The following is a 19019-nucleotide window of genomic DNA, read 5'->3' on the forward strand; positions in this document are numbered from 1 at the left end:
GTAGGCCACCTTACCCCCCCTGCGTGTGTAGCCAACCTTACCCCCCCGGCGTGTATAGTCCCCCGGCGTGTGTAGGCCACCTTACTCCCCCGGCGTGTATAGTCCCCCGGCGTGTGTAGGCCACCTTACTCCCCCCCCGGCGTGTATAGCCCCCCGGCGTGTGTAGGCCATTTTACCCCCCCGGCGTGTGTAGGCCACCTTACCCCCCCGGCGTGTGTAGGCCACCTTACCCCCCCGGCGTGTGTAGGCCACCTTACCCCCCCGGCGTGTGTAGGCCACCTTACCCCCCCGGCGTGTGTAGGCCCCCGGCGTGTGTAGGCCACCTTACCCCTGGCGTGCATAGCCCCCCGGCGTGTGTAGGCCACCTTACCCCCCGGCGTGTATAGCCCCCCCCCCCCCCCAGCGTGTGTAGGCCATCTTACCCCCCCAGCATGTTTAGGCCATCTTACCCCACCCACCCCCAACCCCAGCGTGTGTAGGCCATCTTACCCCCACCCCAAGCGTGTGTAGGCCACCTTTCTCCCCAGCGTGTAGGCCACCTTACCCCCCGGCGTGTATAGCCCCCAGCGTGTGTAGGCCACCTTAACCCCCAGCGTGTATAGCCCCCCAGCGTGTGTAGGCCACCTTAACCCCCAGCGTGTATAGCCCCCCAGCGTGTGTAGGCCACCTTACACCCCAGCGTGTGTAGGCCACCTTCTCCCCGGCGTGTATAGCCTCCCAGCGTGTGTAGGCCACCTTACCCCCCACCCCCCCCGGCGTGTGTAGGCCACCTTACACACCCCCCCCCCCCCCCGGCGTGTATAGCCCCCCGGCGTGTGTAGGCCACCTTACCCCCCCGCGTGTATAGTCCCCCGGCGTGTGTAGGCCACCTTACCCCCCCGGCGTGTGTAGGCCACCTTACACCCCCCCCCCCCCGGCGTGTATAGCCCCCCGGCGTGTGTAGGCCACCTTACCCCCCCCCCCCGGCGTGTATAGGCCCCCGGCGTGTGTAGGCCACCTTACCCCGGCGTGTATAGCCCCCCAGCGTGTGTAGGCCACCTTACCCCCCCTGCGTGTGTAGGCCACCTTACCCCCCCGGCGTGTATAGCCCCCCGGCGTGTGTAGGCCACCTTACTCCCCCCCGGCGTGTGTAGGCCCCCGGCGTGTGTAGGCCATTTTACCCACCCCGGCGTGTGTAGGCCACCTTACCCCCCCGGCGTGTATACCCCCCCGGCGTGTGTAGGCCACCTTACCCCCCCGGCGTGTGTAGGCCACCTTACCCCCCCCGGCGTGTATAGCCCCCCGGCGTGTGTAGACTTTCCCATTATATATACAGCAGGTGTATCCGCACATATATCATGCCTGTAGTAACCTGCACCAGCTGCAGCCAGATCACTGCAGAACAGAGACTTTCCCATTATACATACAGCAGGTGTATCCGCACATATATCATGCCTGTAGTAACCAGCACCAGCTGCAGCCAGATCACTGCAGAACAGAGACTTTCCCATTATATATACAGCAGGTGTATCCGCACATATATCATGCCTGTAGTAACCTGCACCAGCTACAGCCAGATCACTGCAGAACAGAGACTTTCCCATTATATATACAGCAGGTGTATCCGCACATATCATGCCTGTAGTAACCTGCACCAGCTGCAGCCAGATCACTGCAGAACAGAGACTTTCCCATTATATATACAGCAGGTGTATCCGCACATATATCATGCCTGTAGTAACCAGCACCAGCTGCAGCCAGATCACTGCAGAACAGAGACTTTCCCATTATATATACAGCAGGTGTATCCGCACATATATCATGCCTGTAGTAACCTGCACCAGCTACAGCCAGATCACTGCAGAACAGAGACTTTCCCATTATATATACAGCAGGTGTATCCGCACATATATCATGCCTGTAGTAACCTGCACCAGCTGCAGCCAGATCACTGCAGAACAGAGACTTTCCCATTATATATACAGCAGGTGTATCCGCACATATATCATGCCTGTAGTAACCTGCACCAGCTGCAGCCAGATCACTGCAGAACAGAGACTTTCCCATTATATATACAGCAGGTGTATCCGCACATATATCATGCCTGTAGTAACCTGCACCAGCTGCAGCCAGATCACTGCAGAACAGAGACTTTCCCATTATATATACACAGCAGGTGTATCCGCACATATATCATGCCTGTAGTAACCAGCACCAGCTGCAGCCAGATCACTGCAGAACAGAGACTTTCCCATTATATATACAGCAGGTGTATCCGCACATATATCATGCCTGTAGTAACCAGCACCAGCTGCAGCCAGATCACTGCAGAACAGAGACTTTCCCATTATATATACAGCAGGTGTATCCGCACATATATCATGCCTGTAGTAACCTGCACCAGCTGCAGCCAGATCACTGCAGAACAGAGACTTTCCCATTATATATACAGCAGGTGTATCCGCACATATATCATGCCTGTAGTAACCTGCACCAGCTGCAGCCAGATCACTGCAGAACAGAGACTTTCCCATTATACATACAGCAGGTGTATCCGCACATATATCATGCCTGTAGTAACCTGCACCAGCTGCAGCCAGATCACTGCAGAACAGAGACTTTCCCATTATATATACAGCAGGTGTATCCGCACATATATCATGCCTGGGGGTGTCAGACTCAGTGACCAGTGTAACCACCATCTTTACTCCCAGTACACCTGGGATGTGTAATATGCATACTACCACCCCCCCCCCCCCCCCCCTCTCAGTGTGTAACAATAACTAAACCTCTTCACCATATCTGCATTATCCTATACACAGAGTTCCAGCAACATGATTGGCTGATCTGCATTCATGAATTATGTAAGGGGGCTGGCAACATTCCTAGTGGTTGCAATCCTCCCCCCAATCTGGTATTACAGCGTTATAATGATGTCTGTATCTGCACATTGTCCAAATCCCTCTGCCACAACACATAACGCTGACAGCAGGCCCAGCACAGTCTGCCCACCACAGCACTGACCTCGCCGTACATTACAGATCTTACCCCTGTGCACATAGCTGCCTTCTGCGTACAGTCTGTAGTCACTCAGAGACTGCAGTATTTATACAGGACAATTGCACAATACAAACACAACCTTCGGCTTTATACTTGCATTCTTCTGTTTCTCTTACAACGATACCATTTCCATTTGTACATCACTGATATCTAACAATGTCCCCCAAGGGTGTACAACCTCGTCATATATCTCACAATACACACGTCAGCGCCTATGTAGCCTCGTGTCACATGACCACTATACTATATACAGGACAGGTGTAGCCTCGTGTCACATGACCGGTATACTATATACAGGACAGGTGTAGCCTCGTGTCACATGACCGCTATATTATATACAGGACAGGTGTAGCGTCGTGTCACATGACCGCTATACTATATACAGGACAGGTGTAGCGTCGTGTCACATGACCACTATACTATATACAGGACAGGTGTAGCCTCGTGTCACATGACCGGTATACTATATACAGGACAGGTGTAGCCTCGTGTCACATGACCGGTATACTATATACAGGACAGGTGTAGCCTCGTGTCACATGACCGGTATACTATATACAGGACAGGTGTAGCCTCGTGTCACATGACCGGTATACTATATACAGGTCAGGTGTAGCCTCGTGTCACATGACCGCTATATTATATACAGGTCAGGTGTAGCCTCGTGTCACATGACCGCTATATTATATACAGGACAGGTGTAGCCTCGTGTCACATGACCGCTATACTATATACAGGACAGGTGTAGCCTCGTGTCACATGACCGCTATACTATATACAAGACAGGTGTAGCCTCGTGTCACATGACCGGTATACTATATACAGGACAGGTGTAGCCTCGTGTCACATGACCGGTATACTATATACAGGACAGGTGTAGCCTCGTGTCACATGACCGGTATAATATATACAGGACAGGTGTAGCCTCGTGTCACATGACCGCTATATTATATACAGGACAGGTGTAGCCTCGTGTCACATGACCGCTATACTATATACAGGACAGGTGTAGCCTCGTGTCACATGACCGGTATACTATATACAGGACAGGTGTAGCCTCGTGTCACATGACCGCTATATTATATACAGGACAGGTGTAGCGTCGTGTCACATGACCACTATACTATATACAGGTGTAGCGTCTTGTCACATGACCACTATACTATATACAGGACAGGTGTAGCGTCGTGTCACATGACCACTATACTATATACAGGACAGGTGTAGCCTCGTGTCACATGACCACTATACTATATACAGGACAGGTGTAGCCTCGTGTCACATGACCGGTATACTATATACAGGACAGGTGTAGCCTCGTGTCACATGACCGGTATACTATATACAGGACAGGTGTAGCCTCGTGTCACATGACCGGTATACTATATACAGGTCAGGTGTAGCCTCGTGTCACATGACCGCTATATTATATACAGGACAGGTGTAGCCTCGTGTCACATGACCGCTATACTATATACAGGACAGGTGTAGCCTCGTGTCACATGACCGCTATACTATATACAGGACAGGTGTAGCCTCGTGTCACATGACCGCTATACTATATACAGGACAGGTGTAGCCTCGTGTCACATGACCGCTATACTATATACAGGACAGGTGTAGCCTCGTGTCACATGACCGGTATAATATATACAGGACAGGTGTAGCCTCGTGTCACATGACCGCTATATTATATACAGGACAGGTGTAGCCTCGTGTCACATGACCGCTATACTATATACAGGACAGGTGTAGCCTCGTGTCACATGACCGGTATACTATATACAGGACAGGTGTAGCCTCGTGTCACATGACCGCTATATTATATACAGGACAGGTGTAGCGTCGTGTCACATGACCACTATACTATATACAGGTGTAGCGTCGTGTCACATGACCACTATACTATATACAGGACAGGTGTAGCCTCGTGTCACATGACCACTATACTATATACAGGACAGGTGTAGCGTCGGGTCACATGACCGCTATATTTTATACAGGACAGGTGTAGTGTTGTGTCACATGACTATACTATATACCGGACAGGTGTAGCGTCGTGTCACATGGCCGCTATACTATATACAGGTGTAGCCTCGTGTCACATGACCGCTATATTATATACAGGACAGGTGTAGCGTCGTGTCACATGACCACTATATACAGGTGTAGCGTCGTGTCACATGACCACTATACTATATACAGGACAGGTGTAGCCTGGTGTCACATGACCACTATACTATATACAGGTGTAGCGTCGTGTCACATGACCACTATACTATATACAGGACAGATCACACTGCGCCATGAACAGTTGGATGGTGCACGGAAATGAGGGTTTATTGCAGAGAACACAACGTATGTTAAAATATTAATAAAATCTGTTTATAAATGGGATGGAGATGAATACTGTAGGTTACTCCTTTAATCTTCATCAATAATGGTTCCATCTCCCTACATGTTTGGGGACACTCTCACAGTACACTGATCCCTGGCTCACAGCAGCCCACAATACACTGATCCCTGGCTCACAGCCCTCAGTACACAATACACTGATCCCTGGCTCACAGCAGCCCACAGTACACAATACACAATACACTGATCCCTGGCTCACAACAGCCCACAGCCCACAATACACTGATCCCTGGCTCACAACAGCCCACAATACACCAAATCATTAGTAGAGATGCACATTCCATGGGCTCCACAATTTCCAATTAGGTAACAGTGGAAGCGTAACCCATAGCAACCAGATTCTATCATTACGCAGGGTGTACTGGATATATGACAACTACAATCCGATTGGTTACTGTGGGTAACACCTCCATTTTGTAACATTAAGGTGGTGCCCACAGCCAGGGCCGCCCATAGGGGGTGCTGTGGGTACAGCTGTTCCGGGCCCCAACCACTGGGAGAACCGGTGGCCCCCCCATCCCCCTGACTGCCTCCACGGCACTAAACAAAGCAGGTCCCGGAGCGCAGGCTTATTCAACCCAGCACGCCAGCGGCTAATTAAAATGCTGCACCGGCTTTTGAGCCAATCAGAGCTGCTGCCGGTACACGAGCTCTGATTGGCTCACCAGTTGGTGCTGCATTTTAATTGGCTGCCGGCATCCTGAGTTGAAGACTCCTGCGCTCCGGGACCTCTGGGCTGCAGCTCAGCGGAAGAGGAAATGGGGGAGCAGGTGCCGGGTTACAGTAAGTCAAGTGAGGAGGAGGGGTGGACCCGGGGCCTGGACTGGAAATGAGTCCCGGGCCCCAAAATTCCTGATTGCAGCCCTGCCCACAGCAACCAATCAGATTGCAGACACCACTTTATGGAATGTACTAGATAAAGGATAGCGATAGGGCTGGTTGTGATAGGGCAACGCTGTCAACAGTTTTATTTAAAATAAAACTGCATCTCCCCCCCCCCTCCCCTCCTGAATCAGCTCACGGCAACGAACATGTCACGCTGTACTCATCATCAGACCCCCTGACATTTACTAACCATCATCGGACCCCCTGACATTTACTAACCATCATCGGACCCCCTGACATTTACTAACCTGTACATAACCGTTTGCTTTGTGGACAAATCATTAAAAACCAAAACAGAAATAATACCCCCGGGGCTGTCAGCCAAACACAAATCATTAACATTATGTTAGGGCCACATTACAGCCCCCACTAGACAATGGCTCCTTCCTGTGTAACCATTTGGCAATGATATTAAATAAAAACTTGAATAGAGCTTTGTATAAAAATCTATAGTGTTCATTCTAAAAAGTTCCAAGACTTTCTTCTTTTAAATAAAGAATAAAAAAATAATTAGGCCAAAGAAGCCCTGTATTCCCCCAGGATTATTGGGGGACTGGAAGGTGCGGGCATGCGCCACGGTTACTGGGAGAACACCGGCCATTATCCGTGAGAAATGCTGGGTGGTTTGACCACTCCAGGCCCACCCTACATACCCCAGTTCAGCCTAGCAGCAGTGGTTTTTCTGGTTGACGGAACAAATATGCCGACTGTACAATACAATGTCCCATCAACATGTGTGCACATGACACAATATATATATATTATACACGATTGTGTAAAATCCAGTGGAATCTTCGAGTTGCAGGACCGCTGTCTTCTGGCACAGCTCCTCCTCCCATGGGTGTGTCACCCAAACATTACAAAATGTACCGCCAGTGTGTAGAGGGCATCACCAGTGTCTAGAGTCTACCAGCTCTGGGCGCAAGCTCATCTTCTTCAGAGTCTCATATCCTACCACAATAACGATGGTGGAGGGGGTGGCGGAGATGATGCGGGCAGAGAGGCCTTTCGTCAGCCCCCAGGGGCCCTCCTCCAGCATCAGCTGCCTGAACGTACTGATAATAGAGTTTTTGCCTTCCACCTGCAATAAAGTACAACAGAAAAATCAGACCCAGAACCTCTGCATTACTCCCCTGTATGGGAAGCGGTCATCTATTAGAATGAACTTAGGTCTACAGTCATTAGGTCGACCGGCAGGAAGGTCGACCTGACAAGGTCGAATTTGCCTAAAGGTCGACATGAGGAAGGTCGACTGGTCATAAGGTCGACATGGGTTTTTCACTGTTTTTTGAGACGACAGGTGGTATTTCATGCCCTACCATCCACTAGGGCGTGGTGGGAGAATAAAATAGTGTGCCGAGCGAAGCGAGACACCGTACCCGAAGCATTGCGAGCGAAGCGAGGGTCCAATTCTCATTGCCAACTGTGTCCATGTCGACATTCGGATAAAAAAACAGAGAAAAACCCATGTCGACCTTATGACCAGTCGACCTTCCTCATGTCGACCTTTATGCAAATTCGACCTTAAGTCATGTCGACATTGGCCCATGTCGACCTTAAGTAGTAGGGAAATTGATGGAAACACTCTTAAAACAAAGAGTTGTAGAATATCTCAAAACCAGCAATTTACAGGATCCAAAACAGCATGGGTTTACTGGGGGAAGATCATGTCAAACAAATCTTATTGACTTTTTTGACTGGGTGACTAAAGTAATAGATCAAGGTGGGGCTGTAGATGTAGCTTATCTAGACTTTAGTAAAGCTTTTGACACTGTCCCACATCGCAGACTGTTAAATAAACTTGAAAGCTTGGGATTGGATTCTAAGATAGTTGAATGGATAAGAGCATGGTTGCAGGACAGAAAACAGAGAGTTGTAGTAAACGGAGTACAGTCACAGGAGGGAAAGGTTACAAGTGGAGTACCCCAGGGATCTGTACTTGGACCGGTGCTTTTTAATATCTTTATTGGTGATATTGCAAATGGAATTGAGGGTAAAATGTGCCTTTTTGCAGATGACACAAAGGTATGCAACAGGGTAGACACACCAGGAGGGGTAAAACAAATGAGTGAGGATCTAGGCAGATTAGAGAAATGGTCAAGAGAATGGCAACTACAGTTTAATGCCAAAAAATGCAAAATCATGCACTTGGGTCTCAGAAATCCAAAGACTCAATATAGTATAAATGGCACTATAATGGAAACTACTGAGGAAGAGAGGGATCTAGGTGTCACTATTTCAGGGGACTTAAAAGCAGGTAGGCAATGTAACAAAGCAATGAAGAAGGCAAGTCAGATGCTTGGTTGCATAGGGAGAGGTATCAGCAGTAGAAAGAAAGAAGTAATAATGCCACTGTATAGGTCATTGGTACGACCTCACCTAGAGTATTGTGTTCAGTTCTGGAGGCCATATCTCCAGAAGGATATAAATACATTAGAGACTGTACAAAGAAGAGCAACTAAAATGGTGCATGGCCTACATCACAAAACGTACCAGGAAAGACTAAAAGATCTTAATATGTATAGTTTAGAGCAGAGAAGGGAAAGGGGGGACATGATAGAAACTTTCAAATATATCAAGGGCTTTAACAAGGTACAGGTGGGAGACATTCTTCACAGGAAGAGGAGCAACAGAACACGAGGACATGCACCGAAACTAGAGGGAGGAAGATTCAGGGGAAATGCGAGGAAGAATTTTTTCACAGAAAGAGTAGTAGATAAGTGGAATAGCCTCCCAACAGAGGTGGTAGACGCAAATACAGTAGTACAATTTAAACATGCTTGGGATAAGCATATTGATATCCTTACAAAAAAATAAGGATCAAATATGGTTTGAGGTAACATGTTTAAAAAAAGGGGCAGAAGTGGTTCTTATCTGCCGTCAAATTCTATGTTTCTATGTTTAAGTCAGGTCGACCTTCCTGCCAGTCGACCTAGTGGGGTCGACCTAAGTTCATTCTGACAGATGTCCCGATTCCCCCCTGTATCTACACCATTCTGTCACACAACTGGGAGTCCTACTCCTCAGCCTCCTGCTCACAATGGTCTTACTGTATACGGACATCATAAACCTTCTCCTGATGTACAACATCACATCCCAGCATTCATTGTTACAGTTTGGGCATGCTGGGATTTGTAGTGCCCCATCACCTGGAGTGTGTCACGTTGGCTACACATGTACAGGGCCGCCGAGAGGCAGGGGGGGCGGGTACATTTTACCTGGGCCCGGGCCTACCAGGGGGGCCCGGGTCCCGACACACAAAAAAAAATAAATATATTTTTAAAGGGGGCGTGGCCACGGGTCCGCGATTAGGCCACGCCCCCGAATGTGCCTAAGCCCGAGGCGGGCTAGGCGGGGGGCAGGGTGCCATCTGCCCCCCAGGCCAGTATAATTTATGTGTTACAGGGCCGCCCACCTGACTACCAGAGGCAGGTACATGTCATGATGCTCCGTCCTGCCTCCTGCTGCTCCCCATGCCACGGCCGATTCTCACCTATGTAGTAGTAGCAGCACGGGGCTAACAGAAAATGGCTGCCCCCGTAGCTGGCTACAAAAAGATGGCTGCCTTTGACCAATGGAGAGCCAGGTTTCCTCTCCCAGCAATTCCAGAGGCAAAAGAGTGAAAAGGGGCGGAGCTTATCGGGGTTTGCTGCACTGCGTAGTGCTAACTGCACTTGAAAGAGGAGCAGCATTAAAAGAAACCTTATGGAGCCCCCAGACCAGAGTCCAGACTGCAGGAGAGAGAGGGCAGAGGTGAGGACAGACCACTACTCCACTCCTTTAGCAATCAATGGCAGGGGCTCGGTTTACATAATAAAGTCTATATATATATATATATTTTTTTTTTTTTTGTGTGTGTGTTTGTATACAAGTTATATGTGTTGGTATCTTTGTTTTTCCCATTACATATGTTTTCCAATTAAGAAAAATTAGTTGCATGATTTTTTTTTTTTGCAGACATAGGGCCAGAAGCACTAAGCTTTCAAAGTGATAAAATAGAGAGTGCTAAACAGCCAGCCAATCAGCCCTTGTCTGCCATGTCACAGACTGTGTTGGAAAATGTCAGACGGGAGCCGAATGGTTGGTTGCTTATCACTCTCCATTTTATCACTTTTAAAGCTTAGTGCAACTCGCCCCTAAATCCTGTGGGTAAGGGATTTTTTTTATAAGCAGCCTGCCTGCCAATGGTGTGTGCGGGTGCAGGGTGGTGGTGGTGTAGTTTGTAGTTAGGGGTAGTGTTTCTGCAACTGCAGGGTTAGGGGTGGTGTAATTTCTGCGGGAGTGGGTGCAGGGTAGGGGTAGTGTAGTGTGATCAGGTACAGGATTAGGGGTAGTGTGTGCGGGGAGCAGGTGCAGGGTTATGGGTGGTGTAGTGTGAGTAGGTGCATGATTAGGGGTAGCGTAGTGTGTGAACAGAGCAGGAACATGGTTAGGGGTGGTGTTGTGTGTGCAGGGAGCAGGTGCATGATTAGGTGTAGTGTGTAAATGGAGCAGATGCAGGGAACAGATGCAGGGTTAGGGGTGGTATAGAAGAGCAAGTGATGGATTAGGGGTAGTGTATGTGGGAAGCAGGGTTAGGGCTAGTGTTGTGTGTGTGTGTGTGGAAAGTACGTGCAGGTCAGGGGTAGTTTAGGTAGTGTGTGTGAGGGATGTGGGGTTAGTGGTAGTATAGTGGGGTTAGTGGTAGTATGTAGGGAGCGGGTGAATTGTTAGGGGTAGTACCTGTCCTGTGCCCGGGACATGGAAGCTGTGTGCAATGCATGGGAAGAGACTAATTAAGCTAATCGGAAACTTTTAATTGCATAATTGCGTGGCCAGAGATGTCAGAGCAAGTGCTGACAATTTTTTTTTTTAAAATATGGATTTTAATTTTAACTGAGCTTAAAAAAAACTGAATATCAAACTTTTTGCGCATACCGGTAAACCCCACATGTGCCTAAACCACACCCACATTACACAAGCCATTCCCTGAACATTATTGTCATGGCTATGCCCCTTGAAAAGTTGGGCCACTTGCTTGTGTCTGTCCCCCAGGCTGAAAGTTGCCAGCCAGCCCCTGCCGGTCAGCGATGGCTGTCCTGCTCCTGCTCCAAGTTCCTGTTTCACAAGGTAATGCCGCCCGCAATGCATGGCTATGGACAGGGGGAACAGACAAAAAGCATGTGTGTGTGTAACAGACTGTGTATGTATGTATATATGTGTGTGTAACAGGCTATGTGTGTGTGTGTAACAGACTGTGTATGTATGTATATATGTGTGTGTAACAGGCTATGTGTGTGTGTGTAACAGGCTGTGTGTGTAACAGGCTATGTGTGTGTGTGTGTAACAGGCTTTGTGTATATGTGTGTGTGTGTGTGTGTGTGTGTGTGTGTGTGTGTGTGTAACAGGGTATGTGTGTGTAACAGGCTTTGTATATATATATATATATATATATATATATATATATATGTGTGTGTGTGTGTGTGTGTGTGTGTGTGTTACAGGCTATGTTCTGTATGTGTGAAGGAACAGGCTATGTATGTATGTGTATATATATATGTGTGTGTGTGTAAGTAACAGGCTATATGTGTGTGTGTAACAGGCTATGTATGTATATGTGTTTGTGTAACAGGCTATGTATGTATATGTGTGTGTGTAACAGGCTTTGTATATATATGTGTGTGTGTGTGTGTGTGTGTGTAACAGGCTTTGTATGTATATATATATGTGTGTGTTTGTGTAACAGGCTATGTGTGTGTGTAACAGGCTATGGCCCTCATTCAGGTTGGTTCGCCCCCCCCGCACGTTCACGGAGTGATGTTGTGCATGTGCAGCCACTTTGTGTGAGCGGGCGCGGCAAACCGATTATTTGCCGCCCCGATCGCATGCAGCAGTGTGAACGGAAGCGTGGGGTGGTGGATATGGGTTGCGCCGATGGGAACTCCTATGACGTGGGTGCCGGGGGAGGGCAGCTGATGTCACCGGATGTCAGCTGCCCACCCTCTTCTGGTACAGGAGCGCCACAGATCTAAGACAGCAGAGACTGACTTAGATCTGCGAGCGCTTGAGCAATCATTTGATGGTCGGCGACCGCACTGCCCGGCACACAAGCTGCAAATCGATGATTACTGTATGTAAAACATCCGTTCGCATGCGTGAAATCGGAGGTATTTAGATAACCCGCAAAGCTGCAAATTTTGCAGCTTTGTGGTCAATCAGAATGACCTCCAATGTGTGTGAAGGGAACAGGCTACATGGGGCCCATTTATGACGGATCATATATGGAATGCGATCTGGGTGGGACCATACTGCCCAGGATCACATGACATTAAAGAGGTTTAATGGACACAATCCCCCCTCTCCCTCCAGCCGCACATATCGCTGGCCATCACAATGCAGCTGCTCTTGGTGCCGGATCTGTAGCTTTGGGGGACACAGCAGATACCGGCAGCTCAGCTCGGCAATACTGCAAGTAGTGGCATCTGCTGCTTCTTGCCAGAACTGTTGCCGCTTTCCCTGCTGCGTGTGTGAGCTTGGGAGCCTTATACTCCAGAGGCGGTGCTTCAAATGGGGATGATCGTGCCAGCCACAGATCTTGGAGAGAGGATCCGTGGGCTAGCCACCCCTGCTGTATGGCATAGGGGTCTGGGCAGCGCAGGGGGGCAGAGGGTCCCTGTGACGGATGGGCAGACAGCAGTGGGGTCCTTGCGGAGGATGGGAGCTATTAACTAGTTCCCATCGTCCGCAGGGACCCTGGCGCTATCTGCCCATCCGTGACCACGACCCCTTACTCCCATGGGCGCAACCCATATCCACCACCCCACGCTTCTGTCCACACTGCTGCATACGAACAAGGCGGCAAGTAATCGATTTGAATTTTGGCTCATTCTGTGTAGCATAATGTGTAAGGGGCAAGTATAAGGGGTCTACTATTGTGTTGCATAAAGGGTATATGGTGTGGTACACACACCTATATCCTTTAATGGCCACACCTCTTTTCTGTTGCTCGCCACTCCAGGGGGGCCCCGTGACGCTGTTGTACCGGGGCCCAGGATTTCTCTTGGCAGCCCTGCACATGTACACTATAAAAGGATACATACAGTATATGACTGGCTACTCCTCCCCCCGGTTCCATCCTTATATGCTTGTATACAGTATTCTGCTGGGGCCGCACCCTATAGGAGTATTAGCCCTCCACGTAACTTAATACTTTCTTCCTCCATATAGTATCCTTCCCAGTCATCTCGTTAATATACAAGTTCCCATGGGCAGGGCCCTGCACCGACTCGTCCTTCCCTAGCATACCCCACATCACCATTACTTTTTGTCACCTTCCACCATTCAGCGACTGATTATGAATCAGATGTTGGGGACAGGACAACCAAGGACGAATCACACCCAAGTAATGTTAGGTTATGGCTTAGTAGACCACTATGTATTATAGACTAATGCTCTGGTCTTTATATAATTGGCAGGTGAGCCAAGGTGTCTGTAGACACAATGTTTTCCTGGTACTTGTGTATTATCACGGCGCCCATCGCATGCCACTAATTAAGGTTTGCAATGGGACCCGATTTGAGCCTTTTCCCGGGCGCGAGCATACAATTTTAATATTGCATCGCATGCCATTATAATGGAATGCGACGCGATCATGCCCGATTTGGGCTTATTCCCATGTTAAATGTCCCCCCAAACCCGATTTTTAATTGTATACCCATCCTGATGGGTAATGACTATGTTAAATGCCCCCCCCCATTGTTAACGCCACCCCACTATCAACGCCAACCTGAAGCGTGGCGAGCACAGCGAGCCCACGAGGGGCGGCAGTACGCGTCCTCCGACCTTTTCATACCCCCACTATCCACGTCAGCGGAGTTGATTTTATATTATATAGTGTGGCGAGCGCAGCAAGCCCCGCGAGGGGACGCGGAATATATGTGAAGTCATCCGTGTCCGCTCGCCACGCTTCGGGCTTGGTGGCTCGCCACACTATATAAAATAAACTCCACACCGACATGGATAGTGGGGGTATGAAGAGGTCGGAGGACACGTACTGCTGCCCCTCACGGGCACGATGCGCTCGCCACGCCTCCGGGTTGGCGTTGATAGTGGGGGGTGGGGATTTAACAAAGGAATCAGGCATCTGGGTGCCTGTGCGATTAAAAATCGGGTCCAACCGCGTCGCATGGCATCACATGCGATGAGATTTTTTGGTTGTAGAATGCCCTACGATGGAAAAGGTGGGCGCCGTGATAATACACAAGTAGCGTTTTCCCTATTTTGCAAACCCCAATCCCGTAAATAGTTACACAACTGAATGTCTAAAATTTGTTATGATTATTCCAGGCCAGCTCCGGTCATTACCTGCACACGCGCCCTTATAACGTCCATAGGGTTGGTGATGGTAGAAGCAGTGGCAGCTGCCAAGGGTCCGGAGATGGCCTGCAGCAGGAGGTGAGGACAGTCTTTGGGGGACAGACGAGATAGTTGTTCTACAAGAAACACAACAAAGGGTAAGTGTCATAATACGACTGATGTATTACTGTACTGTCTATGGGGCTAATTCAGCATGGATCGTTATCCCCAAACAGAGAGAATGCTCCGTGCATATATAGGAATGAATCAATAACCACAATCTACTCGCAGATCCCTACCCTAATCCAGGACATTGAGGAGTCTTTGCCATCTGTGCAAACAGGTCTGAGGCTGCCATTAATCTGCAGCCGAGACCGGGGACACATCTCCAGCATTGTCTGCCCAATCTGTCTGGTAATGTAGGTGAGCATATGACAATGGAACAATTGCTCCCAAACACCAGAAAACAGACAATGGCATTCAGACAAATGGATTAAATCCTGTAGATATAAACACATTTATCCTAACAATCATTTTTGTCCATTTTCCAGCATTTGGGAGCAAACCACATTACCAGATATTTATTCCCACCACAGATTGGACAGCTAAATCTTTAGGTGTGTACCCAGCTAGAGACAGGCTGGAACTAGACAACGCTGACATCAGAGATCCACCCTGAAAATGCCCGGTACACCACCGAGAAAACAGCAGGATTCCACCCCCAAATGCCGGCTTCCTGTGACACTGCGGCCACATTGCATTTATATCGCTCTAGAAGCGATTGTGTTGCCATGTCTCCACGCACACGCACAGTGCATGCGGTACACATTCGCAGTCATTTTATAATCACTCGGTATGCGAATATTAGCGATCATTGCTGAATTAGGCCGTGTGACTGCTAAGTTATTACTACACAGCTGTTGGCAGATTCACATTACTGATCGTGTACCTGGCAGATTACTGAACATATATGTTGTTTTGGAACCGGTCCTATCACATGTAAATTAGCCTCTAGTCTCAGCTGTATAGGGGGACGGTGTTACCTGGCCATCCGTGTGCCTGACTGGAATACACGCAAGCAGCAGTTTGTGCAATAACATTATGGCGTGATAATCCTGAAATGGGTATTCTGCCCACAATAGACTGTTAAACACTCAGAATCTCATCCTGTTGTCAGCTGGTGACATCCTTAGCAACATGCGTAGCCATAGAAACAAGTCCATGCAATCAAGGTTGTTTCTATGGTTACATCACTTGCACAGCCAGAGTCTTTAACAGATGATTTCAGGCAGGAGCTATTCAAGCAATAACGTCCGAGGCTGTGTACACATTAGAAGATCACGTCCAATCTGGATATCACAGTTGTTACTTTGTAACATTAACTCCTATTGGGGATCGGCCGCAGTCACCTTTAGAACCCACCTGCATAGAAGTGATAGAAAGGCCACCAAACGGCACTATTCGGGATGTAGGTGAGAAGAGAGGCCACATAACCTCTGTAGAATCCCCTCAGACCATCTGCCCTGAAGATCTCCAAGATGATGCCCTTAGTCTGGCCAAACATCATGGAGCGTTTGTCGTCTGACACATGGATGTGGAACCGTCCCATACTCTCCCCCGTTCTCTGCATCATAAGGTGCTGAGAGACCACATCGATTGGCACGGTGATGCTCTGGGCCACCAATGACGCGGAACCCCCGGCCACCAGCGACTTCACAGTGTTACTGCTGCTGTACTGAGACACATATTTGCGGGTCAGCTCATAGGTGGTGACGTAACACTGGCCGGAGATCAGAGTGAACGTGTTGACCAGGAAACCTCGGTACAGACCAGCCGCTCCCTCCGATCTCAAGATCTTCACGAAGGCATCAAACGTCCCGTTGTACAGGCTCTTCCCCTTCTGCACCTGAAGACGAGTCCTTATGAGCGTGAAGGGGTAAACGCTGACCCGGATCATCATCGTCATGCAGACGCCAAACACGTAGAACTTCTTCTTGTCGAGATGTTCCCACTCGATGATCTGAATGTTCCTTTTGTCCTCCATGGCTCTGAGCGGACGTGGTCACGCGTACACCTACAGTGGGACAGGATTATAAAAGGATAGTCACTTCTAGGCAGAAACCAGCCACACGCTCCGAGTTGGCATCTAATTACTAATGCCAAGGTATGCATAAACAGGCGTCCCATCTCGAGAACCCTACTCCATGGCACAGATCTGCGCACACCAATGGCTGCAGCACAGAACTGCCTGTATTAATCGGCCCACATTCACCACCTCCTTCAGTGCACATATAACTGGTCCTGGCGAACGCAGACACCAATGTCATCCTACAGTGCGGAATCCACGCGATACGTCCACGTTACCATTTGCAGAATGCGCCCTTTAAAACGAATGATGGTTTTGTGGAGATGCAAAACTGGATTTACTCCTAATTGTAACTGACTTATCTGAAGGCTCACAATCCTTTGTGTGCCCTGCCATAAAACCCACACACAATGGCTGTCTGAGGTCAGTGATCTGTCAGCAACTGGACTTTGCTCTGGGGCAGGCCTGGCCAAAAACTGCACCCCACCCCCCCCCCCTCCCACACACACACACACACACACACACGCACACGCTGTTGTGAAACTACACATCCCAGCATGCCTTGCCATCGTTTTAGCATTCTCTAATAGCAGAACTGTGGCAAGGCATGATGGGACTTGCTGCTTACACAGGACACAATTAAAAACTATGACAATGATCGAATGTATGTAAGTGGTATTCTCCGGTAACTCACAGGTTTAGATGCCAAGGTACCATCGGAGTCTGTCAGATGCACTCCTTGGGCAGGGTTACTAGAATATCCCGATAATTACAGTTGTGCTGCAGTCACCAGGCATCTGTTATCACCCCAATACATGCGATGCTGCGAGGACACACTGAGACTGTGCTGATTCATTTCATATCTGACATGTGTGACATTCCCTGAAGCAGTCGCACACAGATATACAAGGCACATATAACAGAAACAGCTCAGTCCCCATGGTGCGTCCTAGCTGCATTGCGGTGCTACTAAGGCGCACTTTCGGCAGAATACTGCCAGACACTAGCAGAGACATTGGGCTCACTCCTGCTGTTTCCCATACTCCCCACTCTTCTCCCCCCCCCCCCCCCCCAACACCACGTTTGCCCGCATGGCTGAGAATGGATGTTTAACATAAACATTCATTCTCAGCCCGTGGGGAAAAACACACACACACACCCCCCCCCCCAAGGGATTTCCATGGGAACTCCCCCATGAAACGCGCATTGTCCCATGGGTGAATCCTCCGCCCGCAGTCATGGGTACAGACACCTGGCGAATAGTCTGTTTGCCGTACGCACCATTTCAAAAACATTGCGCTCGCATGCAAATTTGCATGCGAGCGTTACAACCAGAATAAGCCCCAAGGTGTAGTTCCTGCGTGTCCCTGATGAATGGATAGTACAGTGACCCTACCTGCGGGGTACTCACTGGTCCGCTAGCTACGTGGGGTAGACTTCTGCAGAGACAGAGCAGCATCCATTGTAGCAACCTCTGAGTCAAGTCCTCACTAAATCGGCCTTGTTCCCTGATGGATACAGATCATTACTGACAGGAAGAGGAGACCCTGGCTCCAAAGCATGGAATCTATGTAATACCTGGGAAGGGGGTGGCATTGTTCTCCTATCTGTAGCATTGTAGTAGGACAATGGCATAACTTACCTATCCTCAGGGATCAGGCCTTCCACAGACGGCCATCCTCAGTGGGGGGGTCACTGCATGATCTGGGGGGTCTCTGCCGGACGGTGCAGCACCTGAGACATGGCCTGTTCTGGAGAGAGAGAGAGAGAGCCGGCAATGAGACATTACATACACACACAGCATACTGATCTAGCACAGGGGAAGTACCCACCAGTAAGATTTATACACTGCTTTTCTCCCATAGCACTCCAGCCACTATAGACTAAGCTATTTGGGCAAACGGTCTCCCTTCTCACGCCCAACATTACCTTGCAGTACCACAGAGGCTGGAGAGACGTACACTGACGACACGCAGGGACCCCTCCTCCATACAGGGACCTCCCCACCCCTGTACCTGCCACGGCTCCTGTGCCCCTCAGGCCGAAGCCCCGTCCTCTCCTCCGCCCTCTCTTCCCGGGGACACCTTGCTCCACAGCCACCACCTGCCAGTCCTGCCCAATGCCGGAAGTGGGGGCCTTGCCCAGACAGCCAATGGCAGCTGGGCGTGACGTCACATCAGGGGTGTCGTCTCTTTAAAGGGTCCGCCGTGGAAAATTGCGTAATGCCAAGAATGCTGCTTCCCGCCCTAATAATAGGGGC

General features: G+C 49.4%; 2 protein-coding genes across 11 annotated transcripts in view; one reads left to right on the forward strand and one right to left on the reverse strand.

Moving 5' to 3' along the window:
- TOMM40L (translocase of outer mitochondrial membrane 40 like) overlaps positions 1-19019 on the forward strand; it is a 92826-nt gene that overhangs the window by 18519 nt on the left and 55288 nt on the right. The window contains exon 2 of one of the 2 annotated variants that reach the window (XR_014466111.1): positions 14665-14827. The gene's annotated coding sequence lies outside the window, so the exon portion shown is untranslated. Of the gene's footprint in view, positions 1-14664; positions 14832-19019 lie in introns of those variants that run through there. The other variant, XM_083165868.1, reaches the window with a different exon arrangement.
- Positions 5354-19012, reverse strand: SLC25A44 (solute carrier family 25 member 44). Of its 9 annotated transcripts, none has more exons than XM_083165875.1 (6): positions 18775-19008; positions 18402-18510; positions 18171-18267; positions 16096-16747; positions 14683-14810; positions 5354-7420 (listed from the first exon to the last, which is right to left on the reverse strand). In XM_083165875.1, the coding sequence occupies exons 4-6, from the start codon at positions 16715-16717 to the stop codon at positions 7229-7231; spliced, it is 942 nt and encodes a 313-aa protein (XP_083022001.1). In that variant the 5' UTR covers positions 16718-16747; positions 18171-18267; positions 18402-18510; positions 18775-19008; the 3' UTR covers positions 5354-7228. The 9 variants fall into 9 exon arrangements, with proteins under 9 accessions (XP_083022001.1, XP_083022000.1, XP_083021997.1 ...); XM_083165874.1 differs by having other exon boundaries at positions 18156-18267; positions 18402-18505; positions 18775-19006; XM_083165871.1 differs by having other exon boundaries at positions 18156-18267; positions 18775-19006.

This window comes from Crinia signifera, chromosome 12 (assembly GCF_055691185.1).
Source record: "Crinia signifera chromosome 12, ASM5569118v1, whole genome shotgun sequence".
Classification (NCBI taxonomy): domain Eukaryota; kingdom Metazoa; phylum Chordata; class Amphibia; order Anura; family Myobatrachidae; genus Crinia; species Crinia signifera.